We start from the raw sequence: 27,413 nt of genomic DNA, 5'->3' as shown, positions 1-27,413 counted from the left end.
GCAGTGCCCAGAAATCCTAGCTGCACTACTGCAAATTCAGTCTCAATTTCCCCCAGCAGAGATCGATATGTTAGTCGATGGGCTGGGCTGATGTTGTCCACAGCTCAACAACCATAGCCAGCCAATACACACACGTCTGTAGATCTGCAAGTTCATTCAGTCACTGTGACATTTACAATCCAATAGCTGGTGCTACTGAAATATTACAAGATGTTTTGGCCCTTGGGTGAAGAATCATTTATTTTTTAATTTTTTTGAAAGTTAGAAATATTAGCTGTAATGCTAAATGGTTATGTTAGGTTATATTTGTAAACCTTTTTGAGGACTAAACATTCAGCAAACATTTTTTGGTATTTTTTTTTTTATAAATTATTAATAATAAAAATTCTATAGTTTTTATATTATTATTGTTAGACATAATAATAATAATAATAGTAATTATTATTATTATTATAAACCAGTTACTGTTGCTACTAGCTGTTTTTAGGTGCAGAATTCAAATATTTTTTTGTACATTAATATTTGTAAAAAAAATTATAATAAAAAGTCTACATTTTATTTAAACATTTATTATCATTACAAATAATATTTATTTGCATTTTATATATAAAATTATTGTTGTTATAAATAATAAACAATAATGTATTCAATATGTAATATTTTTTTATTAATAATATTAATTATTATAATTATTATTTATTTTATTTTATTTTAGTTATTGTAACATTTTTAGTTTCAGTCTACATATAAATAGAGGGAAATCAAATTCTGTTGTACTGCTACAGAGTGGACTCCACAGGATTGGGCTGTTGGGGGGTGTGTGTGGTCAGAGCAGAGCTCCAGACGTGCTCGTGGGCAACACACCCCGTAACCTGAGAGACGGCAGTCCCTCACGGCCTCATCGATCTCTCCACACAACCCTTACCATACACTCCTCTCACTTTTTCTGGACCGTCATCCAGTACCTGTAGAACTGTTTTATAGCAAACAGAATTTATGAGTCAAATATTAATCTTTTTGAAAATAATTGAGCCGCTTTTGTTATTATTTCATATTTGATCAAAAAAAGACTGTTCATCTAAACTTAGCTTACATCCAGGAATGTTTTCACTTTTCAGTTTTTTATTATGGTGTTTTACTACTTCATAAACTATGGTTTGACGTAACACATGGAACAAAGCTGCAAAAATGTCTCTACATGACCATACTAGCACTATAAAGGCTTGACTCAGTATGTAACAGAGTCTTCTGAAAGGAGACTTGCCAGGAGTCCCCTCTCTCCCTCTCTTCTCAACCCAGGGGGTTGCAACAATACAAGAAGTCCATTGTGAGGCTCATAGTAACCTTTCTCTGGTAACATTTTCTAGTTATCAATGACTGAGACGCAGAGAGAGGGGGGAGGCCAGCTCCACTCTCCTGCTATGAGTCGGCACTTTGTGTCTATGTGGGACTGACATTGGCTGAGAGGCAGTGCACCGCAGAGGGTCACACTACAGAAGTGACATGGAGAAAACATCGAGATAGTAGAGCAGTGATGGACTGAGATGGACTGAGCTGTGATATATGTATATATATATATATATATATATATATATATATATATATATATCCTTGCAAACTCTATTTATATTAACTCTGTATGATATTTTCAAAATATGTATATATATTTGTATATGTATGTGCTATATATAAAATTTTCTATATACAGTATACAAATTTTCTTTTTACTTCATAGTAAACATATAATGTATCCGTAAACCTCAAACACCTCAAACACCTCAAACAAATTTTTTTTTAATATACAGTCGTGGCCAAAAGTTTTGAGAATTACATAAATATTAGTTTTCAAAAAGTTTGCTGCTAAACTGCTTTTAGATCTTTGTTTCAGTTGTTTCTGTGATGTACTGAAATATAATTACAAGCACTTCATACGTTTCAAAGGCTTTTATCAAAAATTACATGACATTTATGCAAAGAGTCAGTATTTGCAGTGTTAGCCCTTCTTTTTCAGGACCTCTGCAATTCGACTGGACATGCTCTCAATCAACTTCTGGGCCAAATCCTGACTGATAGCAACCCATTCTTTCATAATCACTTCTTGGAGTTTGTCAGAATTAGTGGGTTTTTGTTTGTCGACCCGCCTCTTGAGGATTGACCACAAGTTCTCAATGGGATTAAGATCTGGGGAGTTTCCAGGCCATGGACCCAAAATTTCAACATTCTGGTCCCCGAGCCACTTAGTTATCACTTTTGCCTTATGGCACGGTGCTCCATCGTGCTGGAAAATGCATTGTTCTTCACCAAACTGTTGTTGGATTGTTGGAAGAAGTTGCTGTTGGAGGGTGTTTTGGTACCATTCTTTATTCATGGCTGTGTTTTTGGGCAGAATTGTGAGTGAGCCCACTCCCTTGGATGAGAAGCAACCCCACACATGAATGGTGTCAGGATGCTTTACTGTTGGCATGACACAGGACTGATGGTAGCGCTCACCTTTTCTTCTCCGGACAAGCCTTTTTCCAGATGCCCCAAACAATCGGAAAGGCACTTCTCTGAGAATATGACTTTGCCCCAGTCCTCAGCAGTCCATTCACTATACTTTCTGCAGAAGATCAATCTGTCCCTGATGTTTTTTTTGGAGAGAAGTGGCTTCTTTGCTGCCCTTCTTGACACCAGGCCATCTTCCAAAAGTCTTGGCCTCACTGTGCGTGCAGATGCGCTCACACCTGCCTGCTGCCATTCCTGAGCAAGCTCTGCACTGGTGGCACTCCGATCCCGCAGCTGAATCCTCTTTAGGAGACCATCCTGGCGCTTGCTGGACTTTCTTGGATGCCCTGAAGCCTTTTTGGCAAGAATTGAACCTCTTTCCTTGAAGTTCTTGATGATCCTATAAATTGTTGATTTAGGTGCAATCTTAGTAGCCACAATATCCTTGCCTGTGAAGCCATTTTTATGCAACGCAATGATGGCTGCACGCGTTTCTTTGCAGGTCACCATGGTTAACAATGGAAGAACAATGATTTCAAGCATCACCCTCCTTTTAACATGTCAAGTCTGCCATTCTAACCCAATCAGCCTGACATAATGATCTCAAGCCTTGTGCTCGTCAACATTCTCACCTGAGTTAACAAGAGGATTACTGAAATGATCTCAGCAGGTCCTTTAATGACAGCAATGAAATGCAGTGGCAGTGTTAATTTTGACACAAAATTTTAATTTAGTTTTAGTCTTAGTCTTTTGACTATAATTCTTTTTAGTTTTAGTCAAGTTTTAGTCATCTGATTTGTTTTAATTTTAGACTTATTTTAGTCGACTAAAATTGCTTGGTATTTTAGTCAACTAAAATAAGACTAAAATCAATAACAGATTTACTAGACAATTTTTTACAATTTTTTTTTAAGTTTGGTACAGGAAACAAACTTAACCAAAATATATAAAACACAAATTCAACTTTATGTCAACACAACTGTGTCTTTATTTCAATTCAAAAGCTTTTATGCAGCAACAAACACTGTCATGGTAATGTAAACAATAACTAGCTGCCAATTCACCATCAATAAAAGAAAAATAAAGTTAGGTCCAGGACCTTAAAGCTTACAGCTTAGCTGAACAATAAGTTCCAACATTTTTAGTTTCGAATCTAAAGTGCACTGAAGACACTTTCTTCTTGCTACCACAATGCTGGCAATTCAACCACAGAATACTAACACTTATTTACCTCTATTCATTTTCAAGAAAGCACTTCGTGCTAAAGTGACTTTTGCTCTGTTACGCTTTCCCCTGGTTAGGTCACCTGTGACACTGAAAACTCTCTCTGCAAAAGCTTGCGAAGCCGCCATTGCTAACAGATCTAATGCTAATGGTTTCAAGCTGTGATAAAATGTGTCACATTTCCCAAGCCAAAACTGGATTCCTGAATCACAAGTAATGGGCTGTGAGAGCTCCTCCTTATACTTGCTTAGTTGCTGCCTGATGCTACATGTGGATGACTTCGGTTTAGGCTTTGCACGGCATTTGGACAGAAATCTGAAGACTGGCTGCCTTGAGGAGGAGGATGGTGGTTCAGGGTCAGGCTCTGGTCCATTCAGTCCCTCCACATCATCATCAGGGTGAGTCTCTTGACTCTGAGTGCACTGGACCACATACCCCTCTGCCTGCTTAAAAAGTTCCTGAACACTGTCATCAGCCACATCAAGGAGAGTATCACACACAGTAGGGTTGAGAAAGAAAGCAGCGGCAACAAGTGGAGAGAACTTTTCATCTGATGAATCCAATACCCAGGCAAAGCACTGGTTTAAATTTACTTTCATTTTTCGTGCTAGAGTGGCAAAATCCCGATGATTTGTGTTTTCTTCAAAATCAGTAAGGTGGCTATGCAAATCTAAGAGGGCAGGGACGATCAGTGACATAGACATCGTGTCAATCTGCCACTCACTAGAAAGTAAGTTGTCCCACCCCATCTCGTTCACTATTTCGCAAAGCGGATCTTTAACTTTGAGGAGTCGTGCAATCATGTAATATGTACTTGACCAGCACGTGGGACAATCATTCACAACAATTAGGCCACACTTATACAAAATCTTCTGTGTTGCAACAGATGACTTGCGAAAGAGCTGCACAATTGATCGTGCTTTGTCAAGGATTCGCTTCACACTTGCCTCCTTGTTTAGCATGTGGACCACAAGCTGCAGCGTGTGAACCACACATGGCATCCTTTCCATATCCATCTCCATGTTTTGATAGCTACCAAAAAGAAAGTAAATACATATCAGGTAAATGAGGTAATACATTATCTTACTGTCAAATGAAATTATGAATAACAGTGGCTTACCGATGGTCTTCAGTCTCCTCCTCTGAATCACTTTCACCTCGGGGGTACTCCTCTTGATCATCTGAGCTAGCCTCTTCTTCTTCTTGAGTACGGTGTTTAAATGCTGCTACCATATTGCTACCATTGTCCGTTATTACAGTCAGAATTTTGTCATTCCTGCATGCACTTATCCACGCAGGCCTTAATTGACTGGGCAGTGTGTGGATGGGCAACTTGTTCAAGAGCGAGCAGGATGTGTTCTGGATTGTTTTGATCAACACAAAAAAAGCAACAACTTATGCCAAGGAATGATGCAGACAGTCCCTTTTTAGTCCATAGGTCAATTCCAATTGACACTTTACAAGCACCACACAGTCGTTTCTTAAACTTTGTCATTTCTTCCTCATAGTGTTTTTCAATCAGATTGTTTATCTTTGTTTTCTTTGGCACTGTCAGCTTCTTATCAAATGCTTCTATCATGAGAATAAAGTCCTCATCTTCTACTGTAGTCAGTGGTAACCCTGAACGTCCAATCCATTTTGCTATAGCCTCCTCTTTTACTTGCTGTTCTCTGGCATTGCTTTTGTACTTTGTAGTACCTAACAGTGCTTCTGCAATGTTTTGATTGGACATTTTTGCCTTTTTTGCGCTTGGTTCACCGCCTTCATCAGGAGACTTCTGTAGCTGTGACATAAAAAAGGAAAATAGTTTAAATATGTTTATATTATTTATTCATTGCAAATACTTTATTTGTGCAAGCAGTAAATATTAAAGCACTAAACGCACATAAAAGCGTGAAAAAAGTAAATATTTAATAAGTTGGCAGCTAGGTGGATAAAAAAAATAACAAGATTTTATAAGGTATTCATTTGTCTAGCAATATTGTATGTTTTAAATACCACAATATTGCTAGATTAGTATGTATAATGATAGGATGTGAACAGTCACGTTTCACACGACTAATCTAGAAATATTTGTGATATTGTCAACAAGTAGAACATTATAAAATATACTAAATATTAGTATTAATCAAATGTATATAGCATAATATTACGTATTAGTATGGTGCTCTTCTAACTAGAAGGGGCTATTTTACAGTACTTTTCAGTTCGTAATATTTAATGCTACAACATCTACACACTACAGTCTTCCAATTTTGCTTAGCTCAATAAACAAAAGAACATCGTTGTGAATTTACCTTTGAGAAAATATCCAGGTAGCTCGTCTGTAAATGTCTTTTCAAATTGGTTGTGTTCTTGCCACGAATGATGGCTCCGCATGCCTTACACTGTGTTTTGTTTTGTTCGTCGTCAAACGTGAAGTGAGCCCACAAGTCTCCCCTTCTTTTTCTCCCAGCTGTGGACCTTTTGTCGCTCTTTAAGACATCGCCTCTTCGAATGCCGTCTTCCCGGGAGCTCAGTCAAATAAGTCAGTCTCTGATTGGTTCTCTTCACTCATGCAGTTTCGCCTGTTCCGTTTTGCCGATTGGTTCTTTTGTTCATCTCTCCCGTCTGCTTATTGGATTTTCATCACAGTCTGTTTTCGTCTCGTCCTTTATTCGTTGACGATAATGTCAATCAATTTAGTCATAGTTTTAGTCTCCATCAGTGACTTCTTTTCTAGTTTTCGTTTCGTTTTCGTCCGCAAAAAAATATTCGTGACGAAAATAATGACGAAAATATTTAGTCAACGAAATTAACACTGTGCAGTGGAAAGGTTTTTTGGGATTAAGTTCATTTTCATGGCAAAGAAGGACTATGCAATTCATCTGATCACTCTTCATAACATTCTGGAGTATATGCAAATTGCTATTATAAAAACTTAAGCAGCAACTTTTCCAATTTCCAATATTTATGTAATTCTCAAAACTTTTGGCCACGACTGTACACATTCATAACATTTTTTGACTCAAATGCATGTAATTTTTAAAATAATATAAAACATATGTATATATTTTCATAACCTTGAAAGAAATATTGATATTAAATGTCTAAGGTATTATTCTAAATATGTATATATTTATATTTATATATCGGTTTATTTTGTATAGGTAAGCACACACACACACACATATATATATATATATATATATATATATATATATATATATATATATATATATAAATAATATTAATATAAATAATAAATAATGTATTTATGAACCTCAAATGTATATATTTTTAAATAAATATTACTCAACTTGTGTAAATTGAAAAAAAAAACATAAAGTGTATTATTTATTTATTTTGAGAATTGTTTGCTAATTTTTAGACATTACAAAAAAAAATATATATATATATATATATATATATAGTTATGCATTTTTACTCATTGTGTCATATCTAATGCATTTATTGTAATCCGTTTCATCCAACATTTTTGGCCACTGTATCACATCTTGTGCTTTTTAATGCCTCAAAGCAGTCAAACTTTGATAAGCGAGCTTAGATATACCTTGTTCGCGTCTGTTGCACTTAGTATAGCTATTTTTCAATGCAAGAATGTGTTTTATGTAAGTTCACCCTAAGAGAGTCCAGCAATCAGGTTCAGGGCTTCCAGTAAAGAGCCGTTTTTCACAAGTTCAGGGCTTCAGAAGAATATAATTTGCATCTCTAGGTTTCCGATCCACAACCGTATGCATGTTCATACAGTTCCCAAACAAGTTCAGAAGTGGAGAGTTAACGAAAAAGGAAAAGATAAAACAAAAAGCAGCAGCGGTAACGCTATCCATTACAGCGCTATAATTATGCTAAGTGAGGCAGAACTGAATCAATATGGCAATTCATCAATTGCATTCCTAAACTATTTTGGTCTGGCTTATGTCATGCCACTGCTGATGGCGTCCTTCACTGGCGCAATATCTCGGGCCGCACGTCAAGGTTCCTCTCGTCCTAATCCACTTTCCCGAGACGTCCATTATTCCACGGCGCTCTGCTGTAATGTTAATCATGCTTTGGTTAATTGATCCGCCGTCACTGCTGGAATTGCCGTGGTTGAGTGATTCCTTGAGCATCTTAACAGAACAACAGGCATTATAAATGAGACTCGGTGCTCCAGGTCTGGGCAGAGGTCCACACACACACACACACACACACATGCGTACACCACTGCAGTGCATCAGCCGCTTGCATTGCTGTAAAACAGACTGTAATATGAAACGTTATATAGCTTGTGTTGTGAATTCTGTGTAATGGCAGTCAAGCAAACATGTACTGTCCAGTGGTGCCTTGTAATGTGAACTGTGGAAAAATTCCTTGTTTATGCAAACTACTTTTCATTCTGCCATCTGCACAAGTCTTCAAAAGATGCTTTTTGGCACCAGACAGTAGTTCGGCTTCATTGTTGAGGTTATCAAGAAATTATAATATTGTAGAGAAGTTTATTTTAATGTTTTATTTATTACGACTTATTTTAATGTAATATTTGAAAATGATTAGCAATTTGTCATCCAAGAAATATGTATTTTAATTTTTTTAAAGAAGTCTCTTATGCTCACCAAGGCTGCATTTATTTGTTCAAAAATAAAAGTAAAAACAGTAAAATTGTGAAATTTTATTTTTTTTAATTTAAGGGAACTGTTTTCTGTTTGAATTTATTTTAAAATGTAATTTATTCCTGTGATGCAAAGCATCATTACTCCAGTCTTCAGTGTCGCATGATGCTGAAACCATTTGTTTTATGACTAGGAAGTTAAAAAGATCAGCATTTATTTGTAATAGATCTTTTATATTATAATAAATCTTTTGTAACATTATATATGTCTTTATTGTCACTTATAGTATTAACTATCATTTTTAGTATTTTTGTGTTTGGATTTTAAACTAATATTAATTATATATTTTTGCATTTTTATATATTGTGTGTGTGTGTGTGTAATATAAGAATTACAAAATTGTACATCTTGCACACAATAAAAAAAAATCATACTTTTTCACATTTTTAGACATCTTTTTGAGAACATACACTTCCTACATGCATGCAGATTATATTTCAGAAAATTTTGCTTAGATTGTACGTATTGTATTGTTTTGCAATATGATATTTTGACTTTGTATTCAATCAGTTTTATTGTTTGTGGAACCACAGACCATAACATTAGGCATCGTCTCTCAGTTTGTATCTTATTAATCTCAGTTTTTCCCATTTCATATTTTGTTTGCCATAAAAAAAATGGCGAATTATGGATTTGGCCACCATGGTGGCTAAATCCTGAGTAGCCTATTGTTCGACAAAGTGTGGCATGGGGGGATGGCAGGTGCTCAAATAAAGAGAGGGCACTTTTAAAATGGTTGCCAGAGCTTTTAAGATGGCTGCCAGGGTGTGAAGTATTAAGTGGAGTGAGGGTGTATTAGAGATAAATGGTAACATCTGCAACTCTGCGTTATTAATGAATCTCCCAAAAGTAATGGTTATACGCGCCTGCGTGTGGGATCGGACTTTTGTTTTGTTTTTACCATCCTTTTTTTCAAATCAGGATGCTGTTGAACTTGGCAGTATAGTTCTTGGCAACGGCGTTTTCTGTGTCATCCAACAATAGGAGCAGCTAACGTGATTCTCTCAGTATTGCTGTGCCTGGCAGGACGGTTTAGCAGTTATGGTTGGGATAAGCTTGTGTGGCAGAGAAAAAAAAAAGGAGAGCCAACAAGATGCTTTTAAATGGGGATTTTGGCACGTTTTCCCGGCCTTTTGTTTACAATTACATTTGTAATTATTAGAACTATTGTGTTTGAATAGTCTGAGGTACAATTGCGACAAACAGACGAGTTTCTCACCTGACAGGCCCGATTGTTTGGTCCTGTGTTCCTGTCGAGAAGCGACTGCCTTAAAATGGTGGCACACTAATCGGCACAAAATGGAGGTGGAGGGGAGGAGCGACTGTGTGGGAGCAGAGCGTGATGGCGTTATATTTCCACTCGTAGGGTGAAAATGAAATTCAACATCCTACGTGAAATTGTCAGTGTGTCTTGATGGGAGTTGGACGCTGTTTCGGTTTCTTGTCCTTCAGCCACGATTGAGACAGCACATGATGGTTTTGTTTTTAGACGGCTGCTCTTATCTGTTTTTCACGCTGTCCCTGTTCTTCTACCCATTTCACTGTTAGTTTAAGGGCCTGGAAGGGTTGAAATGACAACCTAGAGCTTTGGCTGGCATCTTCATGAATGCCTCGGGCGTACGCCAGGGACTTGGACCGAGTCGCTGTTCACAACTGAGCATTTGTCCAAAGGCTTTTCCTTCCCCAGCCTCTCGAAACGATCGCGTTTGAATTCTAATTCACGACAGCATTAATATAAATGTCTCTGCTTCCCACGTCTAGACGATATAGAGCTCGTGTCAGGGCTTTGAACGGAGTGCCTTGTTTGTGGGCTGTGGAGAGATTGTTTATGCAACACTTACTGTGCGTGAAAAATGGACACAGGTGATTTACGTGAAATTTAGAAAGTGCACAGGAAGATTGTAGCCCCCGAAGAATCAACCGGTTACATTTTTAAATTAGTTTTTATCATCTCCATTCATCGGGTGAATTAAATCAAATCAATATAAATTGAAAAATCAATAAGAAAAAAAAAAAACTTTATTTGTCTTTATATTATGTAGGCTGGCTGTTAGTCCTTTAACTAATAGACCAGCAAGAAATATATGATGAATATAACATATAACAAAAAAAAAACAAATATATATATATATATATATATATATATATATATATATATATATATATATATATATATATATATATATATATATATATATATAATGAAAGCATTAATTCTTAATCCAGCATAACTCCTGTTTTTTATTTTTATTATTTTCCTCAAATGTTTTGGTCTTTTTTTTTTTTGCATTTTGATGTGTGGGTGGTCACTTTTTCTAGCGGCCAGGCTCTCCTCAGTGAGAAGCGGCTGGAGAAAAGTGTGTTTCAGGGGAAGTTGCGGGCTGGGTAGTGCATCCCTGGCGGTGTACGCTTCAGCCTTGGCAAGTGTCTTCCAGTTCGTGCCAAACTCGGGCTATGGCCAGCCACTCTCTAAGGAAGAGAGCGAGCAGAGAGCGAGAGAGGGGAAGACAACGAAAGGAGAGGGAGTGAAAAAGTTGGCTGCCAAATTGAATCACCCCATCTTTTTTTCTGCAAACGTCCTACTGCCAAGATCATGGAGACTTTCTATTTTCACTCATTCTGAGAGAGAAGGGAAGCGGGGGGTTTGAGACGAGGCTTCTCTGCCCACAGCATTGTAGTTGGTATCAGTGGCCCGCCAAGCACACCCTCCTGTGCCATGAATGGTGTAAATGTCTCCCGCCAGTTATTGATGTTCTCTGGATTTACTTACGGTCATGTTTATGGGTAAAGTTGACAGTTTGTGGCACTGTGCTGAAACAACTGAGGAACCCATTTTGTGGATTTTAGTCCATGTCTGGTAGATTTTAAGCCATATCTATGTTGGTCCTGAAACAATTAAAGATCTAACTTTGGACCAAAGTATTGATGACTCATCTTGTACTATGCAAATTATGTCCAGTCAGATTCCTCCTAAAATAATAATGTCTTCTCACTCTAAATTACCCCCCAAATGCTCCCCGGGCGCCGCAGCATAAATGGCTGCCCACTGCTCCGGGTGTGTGTGTGTGTTCACTGCTGTGTGTGTGTGCACTTTGGATGGGTTAAATGCAGAGCACGAATTCTGAGTATGGGTCACCATACTTGGCTGTATGTCACTTTTTCACTTTCACAAAGCATTGTTTGTGATTACATTCCTTCTTAGTACAAGCTGTCAAGAGTTTGTGTCAAAAAACATTTTGATTTAGCCCGCCTCAACTTATTATTGAAGTACATCGAAAAGGTTCCCTTTAAAAACTTACCTTAATGAACCGAAAATGTTCATTATTTTCTATATTAAAGTTAGCATTTTGTGAATTTGAAAACCTGTTTGTGTAACTCCTTTATTTAATGAGTAATGTATGTCAAAAAAAGTCTCATCTTACACCTCACTGTCAGCATGACGATAGTGCAAGCATTGACACCTCTGTAGTCAGTTGGAGACAGACTACCTAGCTACAGGCGGTGGTTGTTGTGGAGACAGGTGTGTCGGTGATCCTGACAGCAATAAACACCCACAAAGTCCGTTGCACGTTTGCAGCTGGAGCCTGTCTGCTGGGCTCTTGGAGAGCGTTGAATTACAACACGCATGTACATACACACATAGGCACCCGTGCCACAAAATGAGAGTCTCATGGTACTCATTGAGATTAGATCTCTGGCAAATGACAATCAAACTGACAACACTTTTTTTCTGATTCATTCCCGCATCCTCAAACACCAGGAAATCAAGCCTGACAGAGGTCAAACGCAAACATTCTTCTCTCCTTACAGCACACATAGGCTTAGAGTCAGGAATAACAATGCCAGTAATACCTATTGTGTTGTTCTCCTGGACCCCAGGGCCTACATGGAGAGCCCGGTTCTTTTTTTTTCAGACTATATTTGTCGAAAGATCCCCCTGTCAGAACAAGGACAAACTCCTCTACCTGTGCCATCATGTGCGTTCAACTAGGGCAAGCAAGAGACGCTCTGAAGACAAAGACAGGATATGTCTGGAGCTTGCAGATGTAGGCATCACAACAATATGGGTTTTTGTTTGGAGTAGCGTATGCTACTTTTGGCCCAACTGTTTCGAAAGGTCAAATTTTTGCCTAATCACTACATTCTGGTATTTTCAATATCACTGTCAAAGTCTAATGTTTGTTGGTTTGGTTTTTGTTCTTTTCTTGTTTGGTGTTGCGGATATTCCCCTTTCCTCATACTCCCTTTGAGGAATCCGTGCTCACACAGACACTTGACCCATTCGCGATCTTTCTATTTCTCCACATCAGGGCTACAGTAGGTCGCAATACACATTAGATCCCTGACAGCTTCGACTTCTCTCTCACAGTCTGGCTATTTAGAGAGGGAAAGAGGGAAAGAGAACTGCAGAGAGTAAATTGAAAGTGGCCCCAGGGCTGTATATTTCACCATATCCCAGGGCAATTCTGGGATTCTGATTCTCTCTGGCTCTCCCTTCCTGGGAAAAAGCCAAGAACTTTTTCTCCTCCTCCTCCTCCTCCTCCTCCTCCTCCTCCTCCTCCTCCTCCTCCTCCTCATCCTCTGCTTGACTTTCCTGCCTTTTCCTAGAAACTGTAGTTCATATCAGGGGAGTCGAGAAGCACAGCTCTCAGGAAACAAGAAAGGGTTTGCTTACAGGCCAGGGGAATACATCTTTTCCCATAGAGGAGCTGCTAGCATTGAGGACGGTCCACTTTTTCCTTCGCTCCCTCTGGAACATTTCGACCAGCCAGGGACGATGGAGAGACTAAGGTTATGTTCCAGTGGCTTGCGTAGTGTAGAAAGTATCAATGTTCGGTCCAAAGGGCACTGCAACATAGGGAATAGGTTGACATTGAAATATCACAGGAAGTGAAAAAGTAAATTTACCCACTAGTCATTGCGTACCAACTCCATACTACACAAAGTTTGGCTAAAATAAATGCAGAGATGAAAAGTTGCATATAATTCATCTCAAGTTTGGTTTCTAAAGTTTTTTGTTGTGTTGGGGAAAGTTACTTTTTAAAGTAATGCATTACAATATTGTGTTACTCTATGAAAAAGTAATTGTGTTAGTTACTTTTTCTGAAAAGTAATGCATTACTTTTTTGTTACTTTTTGTCACCTAAGCTGGGCTTATTAATTTTATTAACAAAAAACCCAAAAGTTATATTTTTAGCAACTGTAAAGGCCCTTTTACACCAAAAGTAAAATGAATAAGACTCAAGCCTAAAGGAAGTTCCTCTGCACTCAACAAAGGGACAGGAGAGCTGTCAGTGAATAAATGGGAAAATCAATTAACTTGCGTTACTTATTTGAAAAAGTATCTTAGATATTTTCTTGTAAATGTAAAATAAATGCTGTACTTCACTAGTTACTTGAAAAAAGTAATCTGATTACGTAACTCATGTTTCTTGTAATGCGCTATCCCCAATACTGTTTTGTCAAAAGCGTATTATATAAATTAACAATAGTTCTTCTTTTGTTAGACATGATAAAGTTTAGATAAAGATAACTTAACCTGATATAAATGAACTCAATTATTTGTCATTGCAAAATTCACTACAGTCTTCATCACTAAATTTTACTTGTGCATGCTGTGTATTTTCATGCTTGCACTGTTAGATTAGCAACATGTTAAAGTTTGGTTAAAATAATTCCAGTGAAAATGAATAGTTCGTAATTCATTTCAAATGTGTTTTCTACAGTTTTTCACAATTATAAAGTTTATGACAGATCAGCAGTTCTGCATTGTTAGCTTAGCAACATGCTAAAAGCTGACATAATTCATCTGAAGTTTTTTTTTTTTTTTTGTATGAAACATACAATGCTACCTGATATAAATTAACCAAAATCTTTTAGGCCTATGGTCATTTATCACAAAATTTAGGACAATTTTAGCCCTAATTTATGCTTGCCCTGTATTTTATGCTTAGCATCATGCTAACAGTGCACTTGCACTTTTGAGTACCTATAAACTTTACAAATTGCCCATTTACTGTACAGGGTCACGTTTCAGTTAGGATTTTGCATACATAGACAGCAAGACAGGTTTTGAACCATGCTGTTGACTGTTCTGTGTTAAATTTTCATTACTCCACACTCCATCTTGCATTAGCTAATAATGATATCTTGTTCCCAGTGCCTCTGCCAGTCCAGGGGGAACAAGGATTCAAATAAATCAGGAATGTCCCGCTTTTGTGTCTTGGTAACGGTAGCTTGGCAATTCAGACAGCTTGTCTTACACCACTAGCACAAGAGCTGATTTACAAGTTCAAGTAGGGAAACCTGGCATTCCTTTACTTTGCTAGCATTTATTGATAGCTTTCTCTTATAGTCTGGTTTGGCTTTATATTTGCTGGGGGGAATAACTCAAGTCACACTGACTAAAGAATAAATGAGACTCGGGTAGTTTTATTACTTTTTGCCGGATTGCAGTTGGTTTACTGTACCACAATGATCCCATAATGTAATCGCTGGGAGACCGCAAAGTGGATTCTGCTCATTTTTACACACCCTGCTCTGGTGTACAAGCTTGGCTGAAACACATCAAAGCTACTAGGGCTCCCTACCTTCTTTACTCAAAAGTTACTGAAGAATGAAAGAAAACACACCAGTATTACTATTCAAAATCCAGACAGGATCTGTAAACACGGCCTGTAACACTATCCTCTCCCGTCTCGCTTCCCGGTCCTCCGAAAACAGCAGTATAAACAAGCGACGCTCCACGAGAGAAGAAAAACAGCACAAGCCTCCACAACAGGCTGATCTATAGAGGAGAAGCAGAAGGGTCCTGTCTAAACACTGCCTCTTATTAAATACGGTGTGACGTAAAAGCGCAGGGGGAGAGGTCAGGGTTACTCAAACAGTGAACACGGGCAGCAGCCTGACGGAAACAGACGTCTTTCTCCACTTCCCCATGCAGAAGAACCTCTCTTGACCTCTCTTGATATGAAATGGTGATAAAGTGTGTGTGTGTAAATGTACACTAGCATTCAAATGTTTAGGATCGGTAAGATTTTAAGGATGCATTAAATTAATCAAAAATGACTTTTATAAAGACATTTATAATGTTACAAATAAATTAAGTTTTTTTACATTTACGCATTAAAGAATCAAATCATAGGTTCCACAAATATATGAAGCAGCACAACTGTTTTCAACATTTACTGTATATGTTTTTTTGAGCAGCAAATCACATTTTAAAATGATTTCTGAAGGATCATGTGACATGCTGAAAATTCAGCTTTGCCGTCATAGGAATACATCACATTTTAAAATATATTAAAATAGAAAATAGTTATTTTAAATCGTAAAAAGGTTTCAGAATGTTACTGTTTTTACTGTAAAATAAATGCAGCTTTGGTCTTCTGACACAAAAAATATTTTCTTGTGTCATTTTCCTTTATTATAATCCATTGTGCTTTAAATGGCTTTCTAATTCAAGTGAAACAGTAAATAAATTTTATTAGGCAAAAATTAACAAAACAAAAAAGTCAAACATTTAACCAAAATATTTTTTTGTATTAACCTTTTTTTTTTAAAAGCTTTAAATGTTCTTCTTTTTTTTACGCATATTCCACTTGATTTACTCTTCCTGCCTTGCCTTTATTCCCTTTTCTCTCACGTCGCTCACAATTTCAGGTTTCATCAGCATGCTTCCCATATGTGACTCATTGCAGTTCCCAGAAATTATTTCTTTTTTTTTTTCTCCCCCATGTCTTTTTTATGTAATGTGCATCATGGCCCAAATATGCTGCTCTCCAAAAAATAAAACATATTTGTGTTGCTGTAGCCATCTTTCTAAAACACGTTCCTTCTGAGTTCCTCGACTAGTCCAGATAGTCTTGAGTGTGACCACGCAGGAATCCGGCACCCACCATCTCATAATGTCTATGGTGGCCCAAAAGGGAAAAAAAATCTGGGGGACGATACTTGTGGAAACAATGCTCCAATCCCTGGAGCCTCACCTTCCATTGATACTCCAGAAAGGCCCGTTTGTATTTCTAAATTAAGTTTCTGCCTCCTTTTATGGGCCTTCGTGTTCTTGAGCCCACTGTGTAAAGGGCCTTTTGAAAGCAGGGTTTTAACACACAATTGGATTACAGCAAAGCACTTGGTGAGAAAGCGGCGGGTTGGGACGAGCAGACCTGCAAGAAGTACAGATGGTTTAGTGCATGCATAATGAAACAGACCAGGCGGTGTGTGTGTGTGAGTGTATGCACTCGCCCCCCTAAAGCCCTTGGCCTGGCCTGGGAGGCAGTCGGAGTCAGAGGCAGGCCAGGGGGTATAACGCTCCTACCCAACCTGCCCGCCGCTGCAAGCCGGTCCTAATGATTTAATTAGGGAATCACCTCTCCGACTAATTCAGCCACATTCCTTTCGGTGAAGCAACCTGAGCCTGTCTCAATTATCCCAGGCTTGTTACCAAATGCTAAATGACGTCTTTTTATCTCTGCATCCCTTTTCGATTGTTCCATAATGAATTCCATTGTGGAATCAAGGCGGAATAACACATTGACTGAGTCACTCCAGTTTGCTTTTCTTCTCCCACACCCGAGCGGCGTCCCCATCTTTTTGATGGTGTGAGAACAAAATTAAAGATACGCAGGAACCATCTCTCTTCTGTCTTTCAATCGGCGGCCCATAGAGTGGCTTGTTATGCTCTTGTATAGAGGATTTAGGCCTGGTGAATGGGCCTGTTTGTGCACGGTATTTAGTTGTTTGTTGTTTAGTGTCTTTTTTTGTTGTTTATTTCGGGTGGGAGTTTTTTTTTGTTTGTTTCCCCCCTCGCTCTCCGAGGGCCCTCGACAGGGGGTAAATGCAGATGTGACACACGGAGTCTGGGTCTCACGCCTCATTTGCATATTTAATTAGCAATGGGCACTGTGTGAGAGAGCACTTGGTCCGCGAAGGGCAACTGTGAGAGTGTGTGAAAGTCCCCGCACACACGCACCCACCCAGCACCCGGTTTCCCAGCCCCTTTCGTTGCGCTTTCACATATCTCTGGGCTGTTGCTGGGGTGGGGGGTGTTGCTGTGTGTGTGTGTTTTTGTTTTTTGTTTTTTTTCGTCCCACTCTTCAGATAGCCTTTGTTTTAAACTGTTGATGCAGACGTTACCGCTGAGCTGAATGCAAACAAGGCCCTAAATTGTTTACTTTGTCTAGGAGCAGATGAAGGGGCTGGCCAAACTTTATTTATTAATTTTTTATTTTTTGAATTTTTTGTTGTGTCAGGGGTCTGGTTTTTGCTTTGTTCTTCTTTTATCAAAAATTACTTTCTGAGATTTATCGTTAACTGAGATTTTAATCATTTTGTATGCTAATTATAGCACAGTTTAGCCTATTAGTTACATTTGTGTTCCAAAGTGTTGTTTTAACTCGATATGCACCGGCCAATAATCGGTATCGGCCGATAAAAGCAATTTATTTAATTATCGGCCATTGGTGGATTGTTCATGGCCGATTCTATTCTGTCATTCAAAAGGCGGCAGAAAAACGTATCAGACTGCAACTCGTACTGTGTGTGAAGAAAATCTCTCTGTTGAATTTAGGGCTGTCAAAATTAATGTGACAACATTAACAGTTAAAAATAGCGACATTAAAGCAAGCTCTGTTTGACTTGACCATAGTTCAAGTCAAGGTTGCCAGATCGGCACTTTTTCTCTACACCAAACATTTGTAACGTGCCTCCCATCCAATAATCGCAAAAAGTGTGCTTGTGCTTTCTTACTTCTGAAAATAAACAAAGTCTCAGCTTTCAAATCCTGTATATTCTACCACAAATGTAAACAATGAATGCCTTTGTGATGCTTTTAAATGACTTAACAGATCGCTGTAGCACCTTAGTTCAAGCAGCAGTGTGAAGCGAGTAATTATTGTGCAGTTAAGCCTATTCATTACATTTGTGCCCCAAAATGATTTTCCCAAAAACTAAAGTGGAAAAAGTCTAAAAATTGTTTTTTTCCTCTGTCATTTACTGTAAAATTAACTGAAATTTTGAGTATTTTTGTACACAAATATTTCTGACATTTAGCCTCTTAGTTACAGTTGTGTCCAAAAGTGATGTTTTAGCATATTTTTGGGCAAAACAATTAAGAGGAAAAAGTAATAAATCCTTTTTCTTCTTGTACCAAAAATAGTTTTTCTGTGAATTAACTTAAACCGAAATTTGAAGCATTTTATAAACAAATTTGAAGTTTTTTTTTTCCAGAGTGATATTTTTAACGTGTGTTTTGCCAAAAAATGTAGTGTAAAAAGACATTAATCAGATTCCGATCCCAAATTCGCCAGCTATTTTTTTTTTGTGCTTGTTAGCGTGACATACTGTAGGTAATATTTCTCCCAGCACAACTATTTTATCTCCAGTGAGAAATCAATACTCACCCCAGTGCCTAAATCAACTTAAAGAGTGTTTCTTTGCCATTTTTGGCTGTCATAGAAGAGTTAAAGGATCCCGGGTGAATCTTTGCGAAAGTTACAGCACGAATCATTGCTATCGAAGCTAATGGCACCGTTAAAGAGCACTTCTTGGGAGAAATCGGAGCCCATCAAATTTATAGGGCCTTTTTTATGCAGTACACCCAAGTCTGAAGGCTTTCTCTCTCTAGACTTATTTCCATAAGTGCCTCGGCTGCAAATAGCACACTCAGTGTGAATTCACAGCCCAGACCCCACTGTTGGTCTGACCTACCAAGCCGTGTGCCAAAAGGACATTGGCTAGAGTACAGTCAGACCTTCTATTCCAATAATTTCCCTTTGCATCTGAATGCTCTTACAGTTAGGTCTGTCAGTTGATTTACTGTATATAATCACATAATTCACTTAAATTTTATTTTGTATATTGTATTTATTTACACTTTATTGTAATTCTATATCTTAAAATATAAAATGTAGTTTACCAAATTTATTTATTTCTTTAATAAACCACATTTATTAATAAGTTAATTGCATCTGCAGTTGTTTAAAACGTAGAAAGACAGGGAGTATTTTTACAATGCATGCTGTTGTCTGTCAGCCTATACTGTGGCAGCAGTCAGCTCTATTGAATCGACAACACGGTGGCCTCATGTATACACACATCAGCGTAAGGTTTCACCTGCGCGACCAGAGCCGCTTGGCAGCCAGACTGCACGCTCAGCATGGTGATTCTTTGGTACTCTGGACTAGATGTTTTCTATCCGAATCTTTGGGCTGCAGAAACAGTTTTTGGGAGGCTGTCAGTGGCTTGATTTCAATGTGGTCTTGAAAAAAAATCTCACTTTCTATGTCTCTCTTTCTTTGTGTGCCTCTCTACAGAAACAGGGCAGTCTGAAAGTCCGAACCAGCCCAGTGAAAGTGACATCAAAGACCAGCCGGAAAATGGTGAGTGTTTCTACTCACATTTCCCAACATATCTAGAAATATGCATTTACAAGTCCAAAACATTATCCAGGTTGTTTGGAGCCTCTTGTTAGCATACTGTATATTTACTCCAGATGACCTTGGAGCTCATACATTCTTACAAATAAAGAAAATAAATGGAACCACGAGTCTTTCTTCCATTGCATTTGGTAGGCTCTTAAAAATATAGGTTCTTTATTGGAATTGATGGTAATTTGAGATGTTTTACCATCCATTAACCCTTTGTTGTTGTTGTATGTTCTTCACAGTGGTTTTAAGAAAGTTCTTTGGGAAACCAAAAATGATTCTTCTGTGGCATCACTTTTGGAACCTTTATGTTTAAGAGTGTAGAAACTTTCCATAGCACAAAAGGTTCACTGAAAGGTTCTTTGTGGAACCAAAAATGGTTCTACTATGGTATCACTTCTGAAACCTCATTTTTGATGAGTGTGTGGGTAGTACAGGTTTGAATCTGGCCTAGATTATTTTGTCCCCAAAGTATATCTAGTTGTTGTTAGCTAGTTCAGCTATAGTAAGAACAAGTTTGCAAATTTTTCACATTGTCGAAGCTCTAGAATTTGCTCTCTCCTCTGAGAAGTTTAGTGTAAGTGTGTTAGTAAAAGCCAGAGGTGGGTGATTACTCTTAAGAAGATCACGTCTGCAGAAACTTGTGTCGAAAAGTGGCATCTTTCCATCGCAGGAAAATTGTTTTAAATGAGCTCTTTTAAAACAAACACAGAGCAGCAATTCCGCTGATTTTGTGTGTGTTTACAAATTATTAGCGGACAATGAAACAGTACGCGTCGACTAATTTGCAGTTTGAAAAAACATAAACACAATGATTGAATGGCCTGTTGGCTTTAGTTTAAACAGAGAATGATGTCAAAAAGTCCCGCTTTATCCTCCCACAACCCCCCTGGAGCGCTGTTACGTATGCATCCCTCAACACTGCATTATAAAACATATTTTCCTCCTAACTTAAAGATTATTGCATATGTTCACGCGAAGCTTGAGCTATTATTTCCACGCCCTTGTGTGTGACACCAACATGGCCCTGTTTACTCAGATTAGAGGATACAGACAGATGAGCGCATTCCATCTCTCTCATCCTGCATGTAGCTGATATTATCTTTTCATCTCTCTCTCTCATGTTGAACTGAAGATCACCCCTGAGTTGTGCTGATATAGGCTGCACATAATCACTCAGCTAATGTCTTTTTTTCATATTTTCTCTCCCGTACAAACTTGCTCCATCTGGCATCTGTATCTGTCATCATGATCTTCGGATTATTTGATCTGAAGCGGTACAGGCCAGTCCCAATCCAGTCTGAGAACCCTGGTCTTGTTTCATCCTTTTTAATTCACAAAACTGGACTCAGCAGCATTTGACCCACTGGATCTAAAAACAATGTATGCGACTTTTATTGAAGACCTGAAACTTTACTTCACTGCCTCATAAAAGCATTTTTCTAAATTATAAAAGGAAAAATTAAACAGCATTTTTACTATGCTTTTTCATTAGATTAAATTTAATGTATGATAACTGTTGTGTGTAATATCTTTGCAATATATGTAAATATATCTATATATATCTATATCTATCTATCTATAGATAGATAGATAGATAGACAGATGTGTAAATATATTTATGTGCATATGTTATCATGTTTATTGCACTCATTTATAATATTTTAAATAATTTGAAAACTTAACATGTATGAATTCATAAATCACATATTTAAATATGTAATACATTTATTCATTTAAAAAACAATAATTTCATTTATAATTTTTTTAAAATTATTTAATAATAATGAAATTATTTAAACACAGACACTCACACACACACACACACACACACACATATATATATAGAGACTTATTTAATTATTATATTTTGTCTTCTGAAGCCAAAATTTATATTGTTCTTCATGTGCAAATCTCAAATCTAAGTATATCGTGTAATGAAGAATGACATTTAAGAGCTACATAAGAATGGAAAAGAGCAGTCAGGAAAAATATGATATATTTGCTTGCATGGAAGAAGGACAGTCATACGGGTTTGAGATAACATGCGGGTGAGTAAATGATGAGAGAATTTTTATTTAGAGTGAGCTAACCCTTCAAAGACCACTGACTTCTTTCACTGCCTGTTAAATACTGTCAGACGTAGCTTGAGGCTATCGCACAGTTCCACCTTTTCCCTGTCATCCCCTCTGTTTCTCCCTTATTTCTGTCTCCCTCTCATCCCCGATGCAGGAAAACATGATCAACTTTTATTTGTCCATGGTTTGTTTTTGCTGGTAGACCTTGACCCTTGTGCTCCATGCTACGTGCACTTTTACAGAGCGGGCTGCTGTCTTTCTGGGATGAGGCAGCTGTTGCACAATCCGCAGACTATTAGATAAGGCCAGAGGATATCCTCTTCTTTACAAGCCCAGGAGAGAGATAGGGGAGGTGGGAAACCCATAACACAGGGCACAAGAAAATGGCAGACTGTGAGAGACATTTGTTAAGAAGCTAGTAAAAATTGTTAAACAGTTCTTTACTGCCTCTTGAGAGGCTTGTTTATGGGTGGCTGTCAAATGTCAAGCAGTGGAGACTTCATCTAAGACTATTTGAAAAGAGATTTTTCAGGTTATTATGCTTTATACATGTTGTTGATGATGAAATGAATAACTGAGAGATATGAAAGTCGATAGAAAGACATATGAAAGACAATAAAAATCATATTAACTCTATTCTGGTATGTAAACACACACTTTTCACTATCCAATCATCAACATGCTCAGCCACTTAAACAACTTCTAGTCTCTGATGTCTGTCTTCATTCTGATACTTAATGAATACTTTTCACTAATCGATTCTTGGTGGATAAAATCAAGCGGCGCCCCCTTTTTTCTCATTGAATATCATGTTTTACTCATTCCTGATTTCTTAATACACATTCCTTATCAGTGCACATAATTCTGAAAAAAAACACTCTTTGTAATTCGCAATCAGAATTAAGTAACTTGCTCCACCCCTTCAACAACTTTCCGTCTCTGATGACATCACCAAGGCCAGTGGCAATTTGCATAAATGGCAATTTAGTTATTTGTTTTTGCCAACACTCATTCACGTCGCATAGCTCCATTCTGGTCCTAAACACACTTTTCACAGTCCAGTTATAAACTAATTGATTAAAAACAAGACCCTTTTTTAAATCTTGTTGTATATTAATTTTTACTAATTTAAAGAAGCAAAAAGGTCATTAAAATGTTGTTTAATAATGACCAAAGCACATAAAATATACACTTAAAGTCTTGATGTTGAATAAAAAGTTTGTTTTGTCAACTACCCAGATGCAGTATAGGTTTGCTTGTCCCGAGGCCCAGTGTAGTTCCACACAGCGCTCTTGTTGCTGTGCTGGAGGCTTGTTTAGGTCTCAGTGCTGCCGTGAAAGGCGAACCCTGGCTCCTCCCTACATGTGTGTGTGCGGCGCTACAGTGGACACAGCTGGGAGTGATTATCCATGTTGAGATATAGAAGCCCTGCCCCTGCCCCTTCCCTCGCCCCTGCCTCCCTATATGAGGCACTCATGGAAATGCCCTCAGTGAACTCCGGGTGCATATGCTCCCTATACTGGAATTCTAGTGACGAACGATCCTTAACTCGCCCGCTCTCTCCCTCCTCAGCTCCATTGCGTCATCCCTCTATTTTCCAAGTAATGGTGCGCCTCGCTTCTGCTCTGTATTATTGTTGTTTCACAGTATGTACAGCTGTGTGGAAACGTTGACTTTTTGTCTTAGTTGCTCTCAACCCTGTAGCCCACTGTCCTCATTGCTTTGTCATTTTGTAATCTACCTTAACTTCATGCCACATGCCCTCTAACATACTGTACGTCTGCCGTCCTTCTGATACCTCCCCAAACAAACTCTATTTCACTTCTTCTCAATCTCAGGGGCATCTGTGCAGGAATGCTCTCCAGGTCTGCAGTCTTTTAGCTCATGTCAGCACTTTCTCTTGCAATGAGCTGTAGATATTACCCCTCCCTCTGTCTCTCTCTCTCTCTCCTTCTCTTCTCTCGCTCTGTTTTTATTATTTATTATTCCACCCGTCCACATGCTATACGTCTCCTCATCCAGCCAGTCAAGACTAAACTCATTTCTATTGTTGGTTTCATAGCTGGTCAGCCACCGAGCAGTGCAGGAAGTCGTTTAATAGCTACAGCAGGATAAAGAACCTGTACGAGCATCGCAATGTCTTGTATATATAATATTTGAGATCCTTATGGTTTGCATTTATTTACATAACGCAAGTTATATTGAGTTTGATCATTTGCCATGTTCTTGTTGCCGTCTTTGAGGATGGAAGAAGTTTGAATAAAAACTAGCTTTTTTTTTTGCAGTAGAAATTATCAAGAACATTTGAAATTATTCAAAAATGAATATATATTAATATATACATGTTTTTTTTTATTTTATATGTTACACCAGTAGTTTCAGTTTCACTCTAAATAAATGTATTTAGACTTGCAGTTTATAAAAAAAAAAGTTGTTTATAATGAATAGTGCAATATTTTATATTTATACTTATTCCTTTTTTATACTTATATTTTTTATACTTATTTATTCCTGTTCTGAATAGCATATTTTTTTTGTAGAGTGAGGACAACTGAAATACATATTTAAAGTTTTGGTACATTTTTTGCTTTATTTACTAGTATTTTACATTATTATGTATTATGTAATAATAAAATGTGACCTATAACACTAATACAAATAATTTGGCTTTCTTAACAATGCCATTTGAGAACTTATTTTCTGTTATTTATTTATTTGTGTTTTATCTTACAGTTCTCACTTTTGCAACTACCACATTGATGTTGCAATCTATTAACTTCTAATCTAGTGCATACTGTATGGACCATATCATAAGCTTATGTCTAACTTGTGATGATCGCTGCCATATAATCAGTTTTCACACACTATATAAAATCAGATCATTATGGGATATGCAGTACACACTGACTGCATGTTTTGATTCTGTGGTGTCGAATGGTAGCAAGTTTAGGGTTGCCTGGTTGTCTGTGGTTGAATCTAAGGCTTATATGGGTTCTTCAAGCAGAGCAGCAGCCCGCAGGGTGTGTGGCAGGTCCTGGGTCAGCCGTAGTCAGCACAATGAACACAGTAATTTTGGTCTGTCTGTCTGCTGGAAGAGGCAACCGATTTTTCTCTGCCTCACAAAAAATGTGTTAGACCGCGTTTCCACCACATATCATATGTAAACACATATATAATCAGGCTTTCTTGAGCTTCCTATACAGCTGTTTGTTTATGTGTGTGCGCCACACCACAAAGTGCCTCTTCCCCACTGTACTGTAGACACTCATGGGACCAAATCCAGATGTGCTCTATCCTCAGTGTCCCTCTAAACACTCCCTATTCCCTTCCCCACCAGGACTTTGTGTGCATGTGTTGTGGACATAAACGTTGTCTATCCTCTGTATTTTGTCCTGTTCATTGCGATAAAATGTTTTCTTCTTTTTCTTTTTGTCTCCTAGGGCACCTTGGCTTCCAGGACAGTTTCATCACATCAGGTGTCTTCACCGTCTCTGAGCTTGTGCGAGTCTCACAGAGTAAGAACTCAACAACTCTACAACATCGCATGAGATATTAAGACTTGTTTTCATATAATGTGTTTTAAATATGAGTGTAGTTTTAGAAATCTGGGTCAATAACATGACATTAAATTCATATTTCAAAATCATATTTTAAAGTTTGTTTTTGTTTTTTACAACTTTTTAACTGAAAAAATTGAGGGTCCCGATCTTGGCATGATTTAGGGCTTGTTACACACTAGTATGCGAAGGCCAGCAGCAGAATAAAACTGCAAGGTCTCAAACACCCTAGTTCAAGCATCTTAAATCAGCCCAAAGGTAGGATGAGGCTAGTTATTAACCAGTGTGCTGGAGGAAATCTTCTCTGGTTTCTCAGCGCTGTTTTCAGAACAATGGGCTCAATCCACTATCCCTCCACTCATTAGAAATCGAAACACTAGCAAAATGCAGCAGTCAGCTGAAAGTGCTTCGGTGCAGTGCAGTTCAACAGTACTTGGACTCTTTAAAGTACAAGCTAAGTTTTTTTGTGCAGTCTTTTTAGACGGTGTCTCTTTTATGAGCTCAGATTATGTTTTCCGTAAATAAGCTGTACTTTTATTGCAGATGCGGCTTTTCAGATGTTAAATGTTTGGTGTTTAAATTTATTAATAAAGTGAAGATAGCGAGAAGGTGAGTATTTTCACAGTTTGAGGAAGCAATCGAGTCATTCTCAGATTGACAGAGTGATTAAGGCCGAACACAGAACAAGAAAAGTAGACTTTCCACCGAGGAGGCATGGAGCAAGAAGGAGGATGGGATGGGAGTAAAAAATGTGACCTTTAAAAATTGCAGACGTTCACGGTGGAGAGTGACAGAGCGCAGCGCGATCCATACGTGCCTGTCGATACCCGCTAACAATAGCCGATTCAAAGCGCCTGTCAGCACTCGCTGGAGCCTTCTGATCAAAGGTGCATTGATCACACGCTTTCGTGACCTAATCCTGGCCGAAGGAGAGGAGAAGAGGACTCATAAGGGCCCAGGCAAAGAGCCCACTGTGGTCTCAACTCGCAGTCTGTCTACAAAAACCCTCAAAGTGCCTGCCAATGCAAAGACAGTGTCTGGTGAGAACAAACATTTGGGTGCCACCACATTCTGGCATCTTGACAGCAGACGGGAGGAAGGAAGTGTATGGGTCAACGTGAGTCCAGCTTGAGGTGGTGCAAAAGGATGTGATGGATGCGGAAAATGATGAAAGGTATCAGAAGAGAGAGGAAGATAGGATATTAGATATTAAAACTCAGCCAGTACTGTGCTGCATCAGAACTCCTGGTGTATTATGGTAACAAGATTAAGGAATATGCATAATTGATCCAGCTCTGCGGAGAGATTGGCTTTTATCCTAACATCTGTGACACACTGAGAAGAAAATGCTGGGTGGCATATGCTGGATGTTCAGTTCAAATCAAAGTGTTCTGCTCTCTTCTCCCCATCATTCTCTTTATTCTTCTTAGTCGGCTGGGGGTTGCTGATGTTTGTCTAAAGAGCATTTTACTCTTGAGCCCCAAAGGAAGTTGAACAGGAAGAGGATTTTAGTGACACAGTGTATAGTGTACACTTTCTTTTAAAGTTGTCAACACAAACTTTGAATGTTGGCTTGTTTCAAAGTTTCGAAAAAAAGATTAAAATGCCTAGATAGATGCATAGATTTTACAAAATGCATTACCTTTGTTGGATATCTTTCAATTTTGTAAATAACCAATTCAAGTTTCTGTGGGACGTGGCCAATTCACTCAAATTCACACTCATAAATTGAAAGGTATTTAATTCTTCAATTCTGAATTTTGCAATAATCCACAACAGTAGTCCTTTCATCACCTCAGCGGGACATCTTAAAAACTCCTTCACCTCTTCGTCCACTCTCTGCGGAACGCCGGGACAGTTGACAGAGTCTCACCCTCCTTTGTCAGCCGCTTTCCTTCCTTAATGGGCAATATCATCTAAGAAGTTCAGCAGTCAGCAAAGCCCACAGTTAGCATAAGTCCTCTAACAGGATTGCTCCCTATGGAGTGACTG

The 27,413-nt window shown here is 38.1% G+C and overlaps 1 protein-coding gene across 6 annotated transcripts in view; it reads left to right on the top strand.

Annotated features, from left to right (window-relative positions):
• Nucleotides 1-27,413, top strand: part of LOC132131578 (nuclear factor 1 A-type) — a 150,023-nt gene that overhangs the window by 84,576 nt on the left and 38,034 nt on the right. For all 6 annotated transcript variants that reach the window (XM_059543636.1, XM_059543637.1, XM_059543639.1 and 3 more), the window contains exons 3-4: nt 19,676-19,741; nt 25,305-25,379. In XM_059543636.1, the coding sequence (XP_059399619.1) occupies nt 19,676-19,741; nt 25,305-25,379 (141 nt within the window). The remainder of the gene's footprint in view (nt 1-19,675; nt 19,742-25,304; nt 25,380-27,413) is intronic.

This window comes from Carassius carassius, chromosome 48 (assembly GCF_963082965.1).
Source record: "Carassius carassius chromosome 48, fCarCar2.1, whole genome shotgun sequence".
NCBI lineage: Eukaryota > Metazoa > Chordata > Actinopteri > Cypriniformes > Cyprinidae > Carassius > Carassius carassius.
The sequence above is the reverse complement of the archived record's forward strand: the minus strand, read 5'-3'. Positions and strand labels throughout refer to the sequence as shown.